At 50.1% G+C, this 18710-nt stretch overlaps 1 protein-coding gene across 4 annotated transcripts in view; it reads right to left on the reverse strand.

Moving 5' to 3' along the window:
• The window catches only part of MAPKBP1 (mitogen-activated protein kinase binding protein 1), a 124391-nt gene extending 108613 nt beyond the window's left edge, over nt 1-15778 (reverse strand). Inside the window, exons 1-2 of one of the 4 annotated variants that reach the window (XM_068161397.1) lie at nt 15563-15777; nt 14370-14702 (exon numbers count right to left, since the gene is read on the reverse strand). In XM_068161397.1, coding sequence (XP_068017498.1) covers nt 14370-14486 — 117 coding nt within the window. In that variant the 5' untranslated portion in view covers nt 14487-14702; nt 15563-15777. Of the gene's footprint in view, nt 1-14369; nt 14703-15562 lie in introns of all 4 variants that reach the window. The other 3 variants (XM_068161398.1, XM_068161399.1, XM_068161400.1) reach the window with 3 other exon arrangements.
• Between the last annotated feature and the right edge of the window lie 2932 nt (nt 15779-18710).

The following is an 18710-nucleotide window of genomic DNA, read 5'->3' on the forward strand; positions in this document are numbered from 1 at the left end:
AGGATTTCTGACAGATGTTCCACCACAAGAGAAAAGAGCTGAGCAACTGTCAAGCAGGAAGCCAGCACTTCAGACCCAAAGGGGGCCTACAAGAAGGCTGGGGAGGGACTTCTCAGGATCTCAGGGAGTGACAGGACTAGGGGGAATGGAATGAAGCTGGAGGTGGGGAGATTCAGGCTGGATGTGAGGAGGAAGTTCTTCTCCATGAGAGTGGTGAAGCCCTGGAATGGGTTGTCCAGGGAGGTGGTTGGGGCGCCGTGCCTGGAGGTGTTTAAGCCCAGGCTGGATGAGGCTCTGGGCAGCCTGATCTAGTGTGGGGTGTCCCTGCCCATGGCAGGGGGGTTGGAACTAGATGACCCTTGTGGTCCCTTCCAACCCTGACTGATTCTATGATTCTATGAAATACCTCTCACTTCATGATCCTCCCTGAAGGCAAGCCATATGGCATTTTGTTGTTGCTTTCACCCACCTTGCCTAACCTTTTCCACTGAAGATGGAGCCCCAAGACATCTTCTTGAACCAACTCAGAGGAAGGGAAGCCTCGGTGCTGTCCCATTCTCCTATTTATACCAACAACATTACTGCAACAGTTCAAACTTACTTTATTTATAGCTCTGTGGCTTATTTCCAGGCAGAAGTAACTCAATGCTGGTGTCCATGTGTTTAGACCACAGCAATTGGAAAGAATGTCCCATAAACACTGCTAACTCTGCTGCTCCACTGTGACCAGGCTCTAGCACCTCAGCCATGCTCAGAAAATAAATAAAACAAAGCAGTCATCCACCCAGAAGCTAAGTGAGCTGCTCACCACCTGCACAGCACTGACAGACCTCCAGTACAGTCCCAACAGATTTATAGCTGTAGGCTAACAGCCAGCTCTTGTCACGTTGAGATACAGTGTCTGACTGCCAAGAGACCACAAAGGGGTAGACCAGGGTGTGGGCCAGCACAAGGGCAGCCCTGCAATACACAGACCATCTGCCACTTGCAATTTAAAGTCATCTTGCAAACTTAAGGGCTGGACAAACAGAAGATAGTCAGATTTGCACACCTCTATTTGCAAACCTTGCTTGTACTGAAAATATCAGTAACCCTACCACGTTTTAATGAGCCTGAGTTTAGATCAGTACCCATCAGCTCACACACTGAAAAGAAACAAGGAAGGCAAAGTGCAGGAGCCACAGACCAACAAGGGCTGCAAAGATAGCTCTGCCAGTCTTCCCATATTACATTAAAACAACCTTTCATCACCTGTTTTTCTGCAACAGCTAAATACTGGGTGGGGGGATAAATCCTGCCCTTTCTTATGTCTGGATCGCATGGGACTGGACTTTAAAGTGGAAGAAAGGATAATCAGCACTTCAGAAGTATCTAAGAAGGCACAGCATGTTTGGTTACATGATGTGGAAAAGTTAATGGCCACCATCTCAGGTCTCTGCAGAGACAGGTGTGTCTTCTCCTGGGGTATAAATAACCCAGCTTTATCCTTGCATAAACCTGTTGTAACTTCAGGGATGAAGCTGCCCTTCCTGAACATGGCAAGTCAGCATCTTGCTTGGGTCAGAGGAGGCTCTGTCAGGGAGTCTCCAGCTGGGAGAAAAGGGGAAATCAAAAAACAATACCACACTTTGAGGATGATGATGTGGCTACAGAAGAAAAAATAATTCCTCTGGTTAACTTGGTTACTTGGGAAGTAGGAACCAGGGAAAGAGAAACTACCTCTGTTCCAGGCTTCAGAGGATCGGTTAGCACCATGTTCAGGGGATATGGATTAACAGACAAAGCACAGCTAAACTGGTCAAAACAACATGATACAGACAACTGCATGATATAACAAGTGCACACACACAGTTATGTGCATGAAATGATTCATCACACACAGACTCTGATCTTGCAATCAGACACAGAGGCCTTTACATCCAGTGGGTGAAGCAGCACTGCTCATGCTCACACTGCCTCACACGAAACGAAGCACATGCTTGAGTACTTGCAGGAAGGGTGCCAGAGCTTGCATTCAGGTTTCTTTTACACTCTTCAAGGTCATTACGACTGTAAAAGTTACACAAAGAGCAGTGCAAGACTCTGTGTATGTTACAGCTGTAACACAATGCCAGTGACACTTTGTAAGCTGAGGAAAAGAGTGGGTTCTAAGTTACTCTACTAGCAGGCACAGTACGGAAAGTAACATACATCCCACCAGGGCAGAGTATGTTCTTCCTATTAAACACACACACATGCAGGAAAATAGGAACGTACTCATACCATCATCCAACCAGGCCCCAGCATTTAAGTATGCTTTACAACACAAAATCCTGCTTGGCAGCTGTTTACACTACTTTCCTTTCTGGGGATCTGAGAAAAGCATCCAAATTAAATCACATTAGAGAGGGGGAGGGCAGGACACGGGACACAACCCAGGCAGCAGATCTGGAAATAAATCTGTTTCAGAGGGATAGCCTCAATGCACAGGCATCATTCCCTTGGCTGCCTAGAGACAGGACCCCCTCTCCAGGCAGGGAACTTACCCACTTTGACATTTTTATAATGGATTTTGCTTCTAAGCCCTTCCTTCTGCCCTAGCTGCTTCCGCAGCTTACACAGATCACTAATGAGTTACAGCTCTGCCAGCACCTCAGCACCAGAGCTCCCCAACTCAGCTAATCCCAAGTGCTACACAAACACGCTCCAGGCCCACAACTCCCTTCCCCACAGCCCAGAGCAGGAATACCAGTTCCTCTCTGCCTGGAGAGTTAACAGTATTCCCTGCACAGCCTCCTCCCCTCCTCAGCCAGAGCTGCTGGATAAGGCAGGCCAGGTTGCTCCTCCCAGCACAACAGGCCCTAAGTGCTAGAAAACGCTACCAGTAGAAAGGAGTTCCTGTCACTTGCCAACAAACCTTTAGGCAGTAGGTGATGAGCGTTCCCAGGTGTTTTAAACCTCTGGAAAGCAGTGACAGAAAATCTAAATGCCTTAACACAGCAAGTATTCTCTCCCCACTGGAACATCGCAGGGCTCTTCACAGCAAGCAGTAATTCTCCACCCCTGGTGACCTCAGAGCTCCCCGGGTGCCCTGTAAAACAACTTCTTTCTCAAGAGGCAGATTTCCCTGCGCTAAGAGGACAATTCCGCTCCCTCGGCACAGAGGCAGAGCTGGAAGCTGCCCAATGCATCTCACGCAAGCGTATCCTGTACCACGGAGGACAGCGTTACTGCTGGTGCTCCGCCAGCCCCGCCGCTCGGCTCGGAACCTCGGCCCCCAGAGCTCCGCCACGAAGGACCCAGACGCTGGAGACGATACTGAGCAGAACATATGGGGCTTGTCTAGACCGGAAGCTTGGTTTGTCTGCTTTCTCCCAAACCCATGTTTAAATTAAGCAGCGTGGCTGTATCCCAGGACCAGAGGGAGGGGGAGGTGGTGCACCAGCAGGGGAGGCTGCGGCCAGCCTAGGGCTGCGGGAGCAGGGGGGGCAGTGGGGGCAGCGAGGGCATGAGGGGGCAGCAGGGGCAGGCTGGGCAGCTGCAGCTGTGCTGCTGGTGGCCCACCAGCTGTCTCCAGCTCCAGCCCGCCTCGCAGGAGGCCGTAAATCAGCCCTCTGGCCATTTCATTAATAGTCATGTTTATATGCAGAGATGCTCATATCAAGGACATGGAGCAGCTTCAACAGAGAGCAGAATCACCTCCCCCACCACTGTGCTCCTGTCCCCTGATGGCTCCATCAAAAACGTATTTATGCCACCACACAGCTTATCTGCAGCCCGCTACAGACAGCGGGCAAAGAGCTTTGCAGAACCAACATCTGTAAGCCACCCACCGCAACAGTGGTGCCGGAGACCCCCTCTGCCAGAAGTCACAGCCGAAGCAGGCAGCAGCGAGGCAGCTTAAGGAAGCCAGCTCCAGCCCAGAGTACCCTGCCCCTGCCCTCCCCCCCAGCACGCTACTCACGCTGCTGATCGCGTGTAAAATACATCTCAGCAGCTTAGCTTGGGGAGCCTGCAGAGAGACACACTGCAAACCGTGGATTATCAGGGAGGAAGATTATCCTCCCCATGCAGGAGAAGGTGGAATCCCAATTCCAGCCTCAAAAGCAGAGTTCAGCAACAACTGCATCCATTGATACCACACACACATCAGAAATACATGTTAATGCATTTCATTAAGAGCATTTATGTCATCCTGTCCCCATTTCCCTCCACCTTCACTCTCATAGTGGGGGTTCAGGGCACAGGCTGGGCAAGATGCACAGAACCATTTTTTAACCTGTCTGGCCATGATTCAGTGCAAGAAAACCACGTGGGTTAAGACCAGATGGGCTTCCACATACGAAGCAGATCCCAAAATTATCTGTTACAGTTCAGGGTCAGCAATGCTTTAGAACCCAGCTGCTCAAGAAGGATGACACCCCAAAGCAGGTTCAAAACAAATGCACTTGGGACCACTATATCTAGTTCAAACTGGGAGATAAGCCAAACTCAAGGAGTTGTGCAGCTGTTCTAAAGCCCTGGATGCTAGGACACTTTGCAGTAAGTGGATAAGTATCTTGTCTGTTTTACATTGAGGGGGAAAAAAAGAAGCTTGGATACAGTCTGAAGAGCAAAGCACAGAACCAAGACTCTTTAATTGCATTTAAAAGTCAAAAATACACAGCTCTGTTTCAAATTTCTCTTTACCTTCACACATTTCAGCAGCACAGAAACACTGGTTAGGAGTGAAAACCCTCACTCTTAGCCCGGACAAAGCTCTTGCAGAAAAAGCAAGATGCAATGCAACTGGCAAAAAGAAGCCCTTTGACTGGTATAGCCTGGTTTTTTGAGAGGTAGGATCATGCAACAGACTTTTTTGATACCATGTCACCCTTAAGACAGATTGTGGTGGAAGCTCAGCTTGCAAATCATTTCTAGCACAGGGCCAAGCACACTCTTCCATTCACGCTCAGTCTGGATACCTCTGACATCATCCCCATCCCCTTATGGTCCCCACAGTATGGCTGAAGCATAGAGAACAAGTCCTGAGCAGCAGTTAGTCTGACTACAGTCTGAGAAGGGAGGTTGTAGCCAGGTGGGGGTTGGTCTCTTCTCCCAGGCAACCAGCACCAGAACAAGAGGGCACAGTCTCAAGCTGTGCCAGGGGAGGTTTAAGCTGGATATTAGGAAGAAGTTCTTCATGGAAAGAGTGGCCATTGGAATGTGCTGCCCAGGGAGGTGGTGGAGTCACCATCACTGGAGGTGTTTAGGAAGAGACTGGATGGGGTGCTTGGTGCCATGGTTTTGTTGATTAGATGGTGTTGGATAATAGGTTGGACTTGATGATCTCAAAGGTCTTTTCCAACCTGGATAATTCCATTCTAAAGAGCAGTCCCCAAGCAAGAAGGCAAGCCTTGCACACACTCTTCTCACCCTCTGTCCTATTCAATGTTTCAGGAACTCCAACATCAGGTTTGTGTCCAGGACTGTGTAATGAGCTCGAGCTCCTTTGCTGCAAAGTCCTGGGCTGAGCAATGGTACTTTTTATTTTTGGCAAGCAAAAGCATCCCTACTACAAACAAGACTTCAAAGGCAGCAGCCCCTTATGTGCTACTCAAAGGTGAGCAGCCTATTTCAAAGCCCTGAGGAGAGCTCAAAGGCTACCACTGTTAGCAGAGGAGATAGGGCCAACACTTCAGCACTGGCACTTCAAACAACAGCTGCCCCGCGCTGGGCCTGCCTGTCGATGGGGAAGGGCTTCTGAGCAGGCAGCACTGTTTTTCACAGTGCTTTCTCAGAAGATAAACTGGAGGAGAGAGCTCTACAAGTCTGTAACCTTGAATCTGTTGACACTGCCACAAAGTTGCTTTCTCCCCCTTTCAGAAACTCCTCCATCTGCCTGCTCTCAAGCCATTTGTTAACGTTGTGACTCTCTGCTACTATGCAACCTCCAATAATCTCCCTTTTCCCAGAGAGAAGAGTCTCTCTAGATCCACCCTGGGAGAAATTTCAGCCTCACCAGGCAAAATTGCTTGGAAGATGCAGAAATCAAAGATCCATCCCTGTAAGGAAGGAATGTCATAGTCCCTGTTAAATCACATTAGCCCTCCCAGCCACTGGTGAATTTTAATACTGTATTTGGGAGAACAAGCAGGACTGGCTTTTATTGCTCTTGACTTGGAAACACTGAATACACCAGCACTTCATAGACTTTTCTATAGTACTATTTTCAACCAGTTTCCCTACAGTAACTAACAACAGTACTGGTCTCCTGGGACACTAGCAAAATTACAAGGCTGACTGGGGTTTCCACAGCTCTAATTCGTGTGCTGCTTAATCTGCTTGAGCCTGTTGGAAAGCCATCATCACCAGAAGTACCAAAATCTTTAGTGACAAGGGAACCTAGTCAGCATGTACAACAGCACAGTTTGGGGGCTTTTAAGCAAAGAATATTAAATGAACAGAGAGTCATCACGTAGGAGAGGTGAGAAGCATCCCTGGTAATCTACAAGAGGCTGGGCTTTGTGGCTAAAGCTAAGATTTGGCCCCAGAGGATCAGGATTTAATTCCTAGGTCTGTATCAGACTTCCCATGGCAGTTTGGAGCCATGTCTGTGTAGGGAAAGCACATCCTGTTCCACACACACCTTTTTTTTTTCCTTCTTTTTTAATCTTGAAGCTCCTCTGGGTTAGGTCTACTTTATCAAACACAGATGTCCAGTGCTCACTAAAGCAAGACAGAGATGGGGAACTGGGCTGCTCCTCCAGCCCATGGTCATACAAGTACTAGCAGCACCTCACCTCTGCACTAGTATTTTTGATGACAGATCACGAGGCACAGATCTGCTGCTGCTTACAACAGCCACAGGCCTCAGCTGTGCTTTCCTTGCACGATATGACACATGCTGAGGGCAAGGCTCAGCAGCACTGTGGTGAAAGGAAATAGTGGGAGGTTTTTCTGAATTGCAGCAGCCTCCCTTTGGTGGGTACAGGCTCAGCAGAGCCTGCAAGATCTCAGGCACAGGGACCAGCCCACATCTGGAGCTGGAAGCAGAGCAGAGAGCACGCCACAACCACACTGCACATGTTTGGGAACCCTCAGAAACTTCCAGCTCTGTGGAGGCAGCTACATCTGACACAAACAGAAGCCTGAAGTGACTGAAAATGGCCTTGGTGCTATTAATTATTCAAACTTTAGTTGGGATCACTCAGCACTAATATCAGGGCTCCATTCTGCCAAGCAGTTTGCAAACCATGTCAGTGCCACTCCCTGCCCCAAAAATCCAAGAAAAGAGACTTTTTAGAAAAGCCATGACTAGCTAGCACATGCCTTTGCTTTCAGTCTCATGGAGAAAATTGGACCAAGGATAATCCAGCAACTTCTCCTTAAGACCTCATCAACAGGAAGCGAATTACCTACTCACATTTACTAGGGCAACAAAATGCTGACCACCACTTTCTCATCTGGAAACAGAGGTGATGCCCTCCAGTTGCTTTCCTCTAGACATAGAGGAGGATAAAATAACATACAAATCATTTCACAGGCCCTTGCAAACTCTTGGTGATGAAATAACAGCCAGTGGCCCAATCTGGCCCAACTCCCAACCATCACTTCAACTGTTCTGCCCTCTTGAAAGAAATGAGGCGATACAGCACAGGTAGCACCAAGCACCCAGCTAATGAAACAGACAGTACACTTGGAAGGAGGTCTCTTCCTGCCTAGTCTGTAGATTCCCTTCTCCAACAGCCTGCACCACAGTGAACAACAGCTCTGACCAGCAAGCAGCAAATGTACCACCTGCAACACCTCTGACCAGCCCTGACCTCTGCCATCTTAGCACCCCAGCCTGGCAAAATAGTTCAGGATTCACAGCCCCCTGCAGAACAGCAGCCCACAGGCAGAAGGGGGTTGTCAGTCTATATGCAGAGAGCTTATCCAGTACAGCAGGGCAGAGTAACCTGCTTACAAGGCTCTCCAGCCAGGTTAGGCAAGTCCCACGTGCCTTCTCAGAATACCCAGCTCAGCTGAAGGAGGTGAAGAACAACATGAAAGGCAAGACCTCAGCAGCTCTGAAAGACCACACAGATAAGCAGCATATAACCACCCAGGGGAAGCAAGAACCATTTAAGCCCACTAGGCAAGTGACCTCTGGTTTGTGTTGTTATTCATGCTGACTGCACCCCAGCTGTTAGCACACCATCACTCCTCCCTGTCATGGAGAGGTCTTCCTCCTGTCTTTCATGGTCAAGACAGCACATTATTTAGGGCAGGAGAGAAGAGGGGATCTTTTCAGCAATCCTGCCCCAAGATTGGCAGGAAGGATCACACAGTGCTTCATGGATACAGTTTTGGGCTACAAACCCAAGCATGTTGAATTGCTATATGATTTTATGTCCAGCATAATTCAAGAACCAAAAGCAGTTGATGCTGCAGTCCACCAGCAGAAGAAAAAAAATAACCAGGTTTGATAAGCCTTGTGGCTCTAAGTCACATTGAGAGACCTATGTTTGGCTTCAGTTCATGGCCAGAGAGCTAAGCAGGTCACCCTGTAATTTCAGCATGAGGCATAACATTCATAGGGTGAAGAATGGAATGAGGAAGCTCTTATGTGTGAAATTGCTAACCATCACAAGGTCACCTTGAGCACCATGTATTTGAGGATGGAGCAGAGGGGACCAGAGCAACCCAGCAGGGAATGATTCTGCCCTTGAGCTATGACACTCCCAGTTCTTCCTCTGACTCTATCCACAGATACAAACATGCCACTGATATGCAGGTCTGGCTATAGAGAAACTAACCTGCCTTCACCTTCTGAACATCATTATTAGCCCAACCAGAGACAGACATGAAATCCCTTCTATCTCTGGACAGCAGCCCCTAAGCTGTTGAAGCAATTGGGTGTGTTTAGACTGAGCAGTGCAAAGCTGTGAGACAGATACCAAGCTATCAACTGAGGCCAAGCAACATTCGTGGATGTAGAAGCAGAACAGGCACAGCAGCAGAAAGCTAGACCAGGTTTAGATGCAGCCTTTAGAAGAGAATAGAATTAACCAGGTTGGAAAAGACCTCTGAGATCATCCAAGTCCAACCTATCATCCAACACTATCTAATCGACTAAACCATGGCACCAAGCTCCCCATTCATCTGTGCCACTGGCTGTACCTGTTCCAGACCTGGTGGGCTGAGCACTGCTCAGACTCCAGTAGAGTGGGGAAGGTGAACAGGACAATGCTGCATTGAACAGCTTCTCAAAAGCTTCACCATTATGTAAAAGACTCTTCCAAAGCCTGCCAAGGAAAAAACTTATGACAGCATCAGGCAGGCTGCTCTCATCCTCACCCCCACACAGACAGGCTGCTAAGCCCCCCATCTAGCTCCCTGGGAAGTGCTCCCACAAGGAATCCAGCAGGCTCTGCTGCCACAGGACTAAGTTATTTCCAAAGACTCACAAAGAATCCCACCCTGCAACAAGCCTCAGCTGCACCTTGAATGATTTAATAAGAGGTGATGATTTCTGAAGCATTTATATCAGTGAATCAAACTTGTATGGGTTTTGGTTCTGCTCCAGTTCAGGTTCAGCAATTCTCAGCTGATCTGGTTACAGCTAGGAGTGGTCTAAACTGATCTGTGCTGGAAGCTACAATATTTTCAAACAAAAAAGCCTGTGTACTGAAGGCAGAAAACTACAGCCAGGCCTGTGACCAGGACAGCTTGAGGTCCTAGCCAAGACCTGCAGCTTCTCAGGCTACACTGGGAATGTGAGGGGCATGACAAGGCATGAGGGGGACTCAAGCTTCCATGGTTCTGTTTCCCTCTTCAATCTGTTTCCACTCAGAGGTACATGTACATGCTTCTGATGTCCTAACAAGGGAGCTACCATCAGGCTGATGGCAGCCCAGAGGCTGGACTGAGAACAGACCAAGTCTCGGCAAAGGAGGACAGGAAACCCTGTCCCACTAAGAGCAACTTAGGGCTCATTTTCAGGTAAAAAGCTCTCAAAGAGCTTTTGCAGAGCCACCCAGTCAAGCCCAGCATCATGGAGTAGGAACTGGAGCTCCAGCTGCACATACTTGCATGATACTTGGAGAGGGGAGACCACAACAGAACAGTCCCAGTGCTGAATGACTTCCTGCTGGGGAATGTCAGGTTTTAGTCTAAGCTCTCTTTTAAGCTGGCAAGTTGAAATATTTCTGGCTTAGAAAAAAACAGGAGAGATCAAAGAAACAAGCAGCAAATTCCACAGGGCTTCCTTTGACTCACTGGCTCACCCTTTCAGGGAAAAAGCCTGTTGCAGGTTCTGTAGCAATTTGTTTCTAGGTTGACACTGATAATCTGGTTTGACTGTTGGTACCCCCACACCCCCTGAAACAAGCACAGCTCTGCCAGTTAAAAAGATGGTTGTATTTAGAAGAGCCCAGCTTAACTGTACAAATTGCAGGAGCTCTACCTGCTCAGGTACATTCCTTCTGTGAGTAGAGACAGATTTGTGTGCCAAGCTGCAGGGTACTACAGCAACCAGGACATTTTAGCAATGGGAGATAGCACAATCCTTGGCTTCCCCACGGTAGCAGTTTGGGCTGGGTGCCCTCTGCTGTGTTCATACAAGGAGTACTTCCTGTGTCCAGAAGTCCAGCCCAGAGGGGTGGACACAGGAAACCAGGTGTTTCATACCATAATTCCCTGTGCCCACTGTAAGATCCAGCGTGGGGTCTGGCACTTTCTCTTTCTTCCCTCGCTGCCCCCCGGTAACTTGGGGGAGATGTCTCCCAGCCTTGGGCTAGGCCCAAGGCCGGGGGGGTGGGCAGTCTCAGATCACAGTTTGGTTGGAAGAGACCTCAAAGATCATCGAGTCCAACCTGTCACCACAGACCTCATGACTAGACCATGGCACCAAGTGCCACGTCCAATGCCCTCTTGAACACCTCCAGGAGATCTGGCCAGCTGAGACTAGCCTAGCAGTGGAATGGGACAGGGGGCAAGAAGGAGCCCTGGGGGTCTTGGGTGTACCCTCAGGTGGGGATGGGACACTTCTGGGATTTCTTTAGTCACTGTGCTTCTGGCCCTCTGTAAACCTTCACCACTTCTCATTTAAACTTTCCCCCACTTTTGCAATCCGTTTGTCTGAGTCTCATTGTTGCCCGTGGTGGGGAGGAGGTCTGCCTCAACCCATTACACCCACCCTGCTACTAGCGCTGCTCATTCAGGGGGACGGATGGTGCTTCAAAGGCACCCAGAGCCCAGTTCTTAACTCTGTGTCTCTAGAGGAATCACAAGCACAGTGGCCAGATGCATGGCTGGGTCAGTAATGCCCTAGAAATCAAACACAGGCCAACCAACTTATCTGAGGAAGTTCTTTCCTCCAGCCACCACACTGACACGTTACAATCCCAGCAATCAACAGGCTGAGACTTAAGTCCACTGTACTCAAGCAAGCACATAAAAACCCCCAGAGAACTAGAAAGAGCAGAAAAAGTGGATTCAAACCATGAAGATCAGAAGACACACACAAAAAAAAAGAGGTCTAAACACAGAGCTAGTCAGGCAGACAAAAAAAAACCAATTTGAATCTCACAAAACAAAAGCTGCCTTCAAAAAGCATCCCCAGAACCAAACACTACATCCAACTTGTTTACTTAAAGAGCTTCTGTTCCTTCTCCTGGCTTTATTTATGATGATTTTTAATATCCATGATTATGTATTGGTTCCACAGTTTTGCTCCTCCAGAGATCTCCCAGGGCTGTACAGCAAAACCATGCATTAATTATAGGCAAGAAATAAGTCCTAAGAGAAGTCACAAAACAAGTTCTCTCTTGTACAGCTCCCAAGGAGCACACTGCATGTCCGGCACAGCCCTCATGCAAACATCTCTGCTTACCCACACTCCCCCTTCAGAGCAGTGCACAAACAGGTCTCTGCAGAGCCAGCCTCCCACAGCCTGCCCACATGCAGCCCAGCACTGCACAGCTGCTTTCACAGGGGCAGTTTTCACAGGGCTTCTCCTCAGCATGACAAACTGCCCAAGGGGTCTGTCCCTCACCACTGAGGCGGTCTGGCAGGTCTCACACCATCCAAGGGCTGCTTTGGAAGGAGCAGGGGCAGTAGGGACACTTTCCACCGCAGGGGGAAAATCACTGCTCAGGGAAGTCAAAGCAGTGCCACTGAGGGTGCTTGTCCATCTTAAATTGAGCAGCTGGTTGCAATAAAGTTTAAGGGACTCTGAGGAACCACAAGAGTGTTGAGGGCTTGGTCTTCACCTACATGGGCATGTACAAAACATGGTATCACCTTTTAGGCACTAATCTAGTGCACCAGTCCTGCTCTATCCTATGTAACCAAGCAGCATCCAGCAGAGATGACCAGCCAACGCCACCAGCTTCACTGGGCCTTCCATACATCCATGTGACTGCAGTCACATGCATCTCTTGAAGCAGCCACTTCTCAAAAAGTCCAAGAGACAAAGCAGCCTGAAAACCCCTTCCCAGCAGGTCTGCAAAAGGTCTTTTGGGAGGGATGTGTATGATGCTCAATTCCAGTCTCAAGGGATTTACACTCACACCAAATAGCAGACTGAGAGGATCTGTTTTCTGCTCTTTCAGAAAGTAGAGCTACTTCTCATCTTGGAAGGCAGAGGAGCACACACATAGCAGAGGGAGCAACTCCACAGATACCCAGCATGGGCTCATCTTTGGTAAGGAACCCACTCCTTTTTGCCTTGCCCACTCCAGCTGTCCCACTGAAGGCAGGCCATAACTCATTTGAGGGAAATTCAGAGCAGAGCACCTAACTCCTCATCATGACAAACAGCTTCTACCAGCAAACTCCCCAGCAGTTCCCTTGCATCTCACTGATTAACTGCTTTTACTAGTAAGATACATAAAATTCAGCCCTCAAACCCTAATTTGATGGTGTGGAATGAATCCACAGTATCCCCAGGGGATCAGGCAGCACTGCCTGTGCACTGGGATACAATGGAGCTCTTCCAAAAGGCATGTGGCAAGGAAAACAAAATGAAACAGGTACCAGAGAATACTTGGGGTATGTAGCAGCAGGTCCCAACTCTGGAAAAGGGTGTGCAGACCCTAGCTCCTGTTTACAGTTGCATAATCTTGTGCCCACTGTACATGGTGGTACAGGTGGCTTTTGACAGAGGTCTGCAGAATACAGATCAATGATCTGTTCATCAGCAATAGCTCCAAAGCACATTTCACTGGCAGTCCCCAGGCTGCACACACACCAGGGTCATGAAAGTAGCTGTCTCCTCTAGACAACTTTGAGGAAGCCCAGCAGGTTTCTGCTTCACTTGGCAAGACAAGAATATTGTGATCCTTGGTATTAAACAGCCATCTCAGGAAAACTCCAACCTGAACCAGAGTTCTAAGAACAGGGTTTCATGCTGAGGACAGGTCATTTAGGCAAGGTGTCACACACTTTTCCACTCAGAGAGGTAAATTCTGAAGCACTGCTGTTTTGAGACAAATTAATGCACTTTTCAGTCACGGATTACAAGCATTTCTTATTAATTAGTGTGTCTTTGTAATAAGGGAGGGATTAAGCTTTGTATTTATGGAGACAGAGATATGAAAAGGCTGAGTGATTTGCCCAGGGTTACAAGTGAATCAGTGGCAGGGACAGAATGAGATGCCCTGACTCAGAGGCGCCTGCTGTCAGCACAAGCAATGCCACCCAACTCCTATTCTCCCTGCAGCCAGGGTTAAGTCATCCTCCTCATGACACCAGCCCGTTCCCAGTGACTGACTGTCTGTCAGGCATTCTTTACAACACCAAGAAGAATGACAGACTTTTCAGGTAGAAGCAATTATGCTCCAGACAAGACATCCCCAAAGGAAGGGACTCTGAGACACAGAGTGGAGGAACATGGGGAAAAGCACATCCAGACCTGTGGAAGACAGAGCTCATCTGAACTGCCACCTCCAAGACATGTCTTGCATCCTCCATCTTTCAAACCATCCTACCCTTCCCCACACACTCACAGAACACTCCTTTGCAGGGCTGAGAGCAATTGCTTACACAGAACAAGTCTTTGTGTGTCGTTAGCTGCTGGTAACGCAGGCTAGAATTGGAAACGTGGAGGAAGAGGCAGCATTATCTTACCCCTGTCAGTCACCAGTATCAACTGCACACACCACAGCGTGGGAAAGCCCAGAAGCTCTCCAACGCAGACTGGGTACACACCACACGAGCAAAAAGAGCATGAACAATGGGCACCTGACTTTAGCACACACCTGTAGCACAGTAAAGATCCCAACTATGAGACCGACCATGGTCACCTATCACTTGCTCTGCATCACTAAGCAGTTACACCAGGTCTCCCAAAGCAGTATCGTAAGCATCGATGGGACCTTAGGCAACAAAGTTGAAGCACGCTGGCGGCACCACGCAGCACTCACCTTGCTGCCTATGTCTTCACGTTTGTTCCCAGGCTTGCTTCTCCTCAGCTTAATGGAAGGGGAGCGAAGCAGATTCTTGATCCGGCTCGTTATGGTAGACCCTTCGACCGACATCATCTCCGGGTGCCAGCAGGGTACTCACACACGCCCCCAAAACCCTGCCCAGGTCCGAGGCAGGAATACCGATGTGCTCAGCTTCGCTCACAGTCGGTCACATAGCTCTCGGAGATTCTGCTGGGGAGCTCCACTCCTGTTACGCTGCAAAGCTATTCACAGAGGCTGGCAGACTTTCCTTTTGCAGATTCCAGAGGATCAAATCAGCAGTAATCTAAACTGAAAGATGCATCCGCGGGTCAATACGACATTTGCAATAAATTCCAGCCTCACTCTGCATGAGACGCCAAATGCCTGGGTTTGGGGTAAGGGTAGGTGCTGTGTTACTTGTTCTCAGAGGCTTCCGGGAAAATTACCATCTTTTTAGCACCGACTGGCACATCTAAACCAATTCCCCCATGCAAAATTAGATGTTTTATGTGTCAGCATCATTTTACCACAAAGACACATATTCCAACCCTTGGAGTCCATTAACGGGGTCCACCCAGCCCCTTGCTTTTGCTCCATACACATCCCTTCCACCTTAGGCTTTCCTCGGTCTGGAAAGCACAAGGCTGTACTTGATCATTAAACGCCAAGTCGCTGGAGCACACCGAGAATAAACACATGGGAGTTTTTAACTCTCACAAATTTAGCTCTGCTTCAAGTACACACTTAGTTCGAGTGGGTGCTATCTAATAATAAAAGGCAGAGAATATTTCACATCCCCGCACCTCCCATTCATCAAGGGGATGGAGAAGGAAGTGTAACTGCCACGAACGATTTACAGACCCCCGTCAAAAGCGTCACCTTCCACGAAGACCCGACGGTGGCCGGGGGGGAAAGAGGGATACAGTCAAAGCCCGCAGTAAATTATCCTCCCGGTCTCCGTGCAAAATGGGGGCGAGGGTAAGAGAAAGCGGGAGAGAGAGAAGGGGAGAGAGAAGGAGAGAAACGTCCGAGTCAGCACAACCGCCAGCCCCTCTCTGCGGCGGCAGCACTGCGGACTAAGGGGACGCGCCTCCTTTCCTCCTCCTCCACACCACCCCCCAACGCTCCCAACGGCCTCAGCCCCACGCGCCCAGTTAAACCTCTCGTACCTGGTGCCCAGGAGCAGCGAGGTCGGCCGCCACGGTGCCCCGCAGCGCCTGCCCATGCAGCCGGCCTCCCCCGAGGAGGGGCCGCGGCGCGGGCCGCCCCCGCGGGCGGGGCGGGGGCCGCTCCCTCAACGGCTGCGGGGGCGGCAGCGAGGGGGCGGCTCCGCAGCCTCCGGTCTCGGACAGACGCGGGGGGCCGAGGCCGCCTGCCCAGCCCCGCGCCAGCCCCGGGAGCCCAGGGGCGAGCGCCCGCCCAGCCGCTCCCCCCGGCGGCCGCAGCGCCGCCCGCAGCCCCGGGCCGCCAGCCCGCCCGTGCTACGGCGGCCCGCGCGGCTCAAAACGCGGCGGGGAGCGTGGGGGGCCGCGACCGTTACTGAGCGGCCGCTAGCGGGCTTTAGAGCAGCGGCTGGGCGAGCTCGGACGCCTTGCAGGGAGACAGCTGGGAGTGTGTCTCCCATCCATGAGATAAACGGGACGCAGAGGAACGCGGGGCGCGTTGAGACCCGCTGTGCCGTGCCCGCCGCCCTGCGGGGTCCTGGCCTGTGTGCTGTGAATACCCCCGGTCTGCGCTGGCCGCTTCTGGCCCTGTCAGCACGGGACGCCTCTGGACGAGCAGCAGGGCAGGGGCCTGCGTGGGACAAACAGGCCGGGGTGGGAGAGCAGCCCGAGGGTGTCAGCCTGTGCTGGGCAATAGCCAGGTTGGCCTTGTCACGCACAGCGCGGCTGTGGCACAGGCAGGGGCTGCGGGGCCTTCTTCAGGGCAGCAGTGCTGAGGGTGTGTCTGCATTTCACTGTGGAGGTGAAGAAGTTGTTGAGGGACCACCCTACCACACGGTAGCCTTGCTTGGATGATGCACATCTTCTAAAGCTATACAGCTGGTGTTTGAGTCCTTTACTGGGGTTGCAGTTTTCACAGAGGTAACTGATGTGGAGGCTGCCAGCAAAGCCAGACCCATAGAGCTGTGCTGGGCAGCACTGCATGGCCACAGGACTCCACAGCCCTACAATGGCATGGTAGGACTCAGCTCCATAGATTCCTACCTATGATGAGGTCCTGAAGCTCCTTCTTCACTCAGCTCTCCAAAAATTTTGCTAGGAGTTTGGCAGAGCACTGTAACATCAAGCTCACAGAACAGTAGGGGTTGGAAGGGACCTCGAGATCATCTAGTTCACCCCACATGCTAAAGCAGGTTGCACACAATCAGTTCCAGATGGGTCTTGAATATCTGCAGAGAAGGAAACTAAGATGTGGGAATGGAGCCCATGAAGTCAGAAATTTGATCACTTGAGTTCTGGCTCATAGCGAGTGAGAGTCTAGAAGCAAATATACACCAGGCCAGCAAGTAGGCTTTGCCCTAGAGTTGCTAATAGCTGTTCCCCATGGAAGAGTTCAAAAGCAGCTACACTATTTCCTGTGCTTCTCAAATGTGGACAGACAGCTGCCCTAACATGTTTGTAGAATAGAATAGAATGAACCAGGTTGGAAAAGACCTTCGAGATCATCAAGTCCAACCTATCACCCAGCACCATCTCATCAACTAAACCATGGCACCAAGTGCCTCATCCAGTCTCCTCTTAAACACCTCCAGTAATGGTTACTCCACCACCTCCCTGGGCAGCATATTCCAATGGCCAATCTCTCTGTGAAGAATTTCTTCCTAACATCCAGCCTAAACTTCCCCTGGCACAGTTTCCAACTGTGTCTTCTTGTTCTGGTGCTGGTTGCCTGGGAGAAGAGACCAACCCCCACCTGGCTACAACCTCCCTTCAGGTAGTTGTAGACAGCAATAAGGTCTCCTCTGAGCCTCCTCTTCTACAGGCTAAGCATCCCCAGCTCCCACAGCCTCCCCTTCTAGGGCTTGTGCTCCAAACCCCACTCCAGCTTTGTTGCCCTTCTCTGGACACATTCCAGCAACTCAAACTGCAGGGCCCAGAACTGGACACAGTACTCAAGGTGTGGCCTAACCAGTGCTGAGTACAGGGGCAGAATGACCTCCCTGCTCCTGCTGGCCACACTGTTCCTGATACATGGCCATGGCATAGCCATGCAAGAGACCATGCCTAACCACATGAGAGGAGGCAGATGTCACAGGCCACTGAGCCTTGATTTGCTATCAAAGAGCTTACATTTAGGGTGTAGCGGTCTCCCTAAGAGTTCAAAGAGACTGTACATGTCCACACTGGCCTAGCATACATCATCTCCACATCAAAGGTCTACAGAAGAGAAAGGAAACCAGGATGTTTTAGGGTGGAAAAGTCCTGCCAGCCTTAAAATGCTCTGCCATTTATTGCAATCTGTTCTCTGCCCTTGGACCATCTTTCTGTCTCCTTACTTATTATTGTGGGTGCCCTCCACCCTCTCTTGTCTTTGGTGACTGTCTCATCTTCAGCGACTGTCTCATCTTCAGTGACTAATTCAAACCTGGAATATTGATAGCAGTTTGAGATGATAATTCCAAAAATACAGTTCATGAAGATGTGCTGAAGTTCAGGCACAGATTTACTGTGATAGATGACCCCCATGGGCTATGGTGTGCCCCTGAATGGCGCCCATTGTGGCCAGCACACTGCCACCATCACAGCTTGTGACTATGTGAACCTGCACTGCCTGAATTTCAGGAAAATATAGTGAGGTTCTGAGCAAGGACAAGGGCTTGCAGGATATTAAGGCGTGACTGGTCAGAAACCTGCATGTGTTGATGAAAACCCTCAGAGGCATTAGCACAGGACAACTTTCTGCTTGCTCTCAGCTCCAGTCATAACATACTAACCTGCAAGGAGTGAATTCAAAATGCCAGTTTCTGACCTTGGTTAGGCTTTAGTTTTGATACACAGCTGCTCTAGAGAATCATAGAATCAACAAGGTTGGAAAAGACCTCAAAGATCATCAAATCCAACCTGTCACCACAGACCTCATGACTAAACCATGGCACCGAGTGCCACATCAAATCCCCTCTTGAGCACCTCCAGGGACGGTGACTCCACCACCTCCCTGGGCAGCACATTCCAATGGCTAACAACTCTCTCTGGGAAGAACTTTCTCCTCACCTCGAGCCTAAACTTCCCCTGGCACAGCTTGTGACTGTGTCCTCTTGTTCTGGTGCTGGTTGCCTGAGAGAAGAGACCCACTCCCTCCTGTCTACAACCTCCC

This window comes from Melanerpes formicivorus, unplaced genomic scaffold (assembly GCF_026170545.1).
Source record: "Melanerpes formicivorus ecotype bairdi unplaced genomic scaffold, bMelFor1.0.p_v2 SCAF_58, whole genome shotgun sequence".
In the NCBI taxonomy this organism is placed as follows: Eukaryota; Metazoa; Chordata; class Aves; order Piciformes; family Picidae; genus Melanerpes; species Melanerpes formicivorus.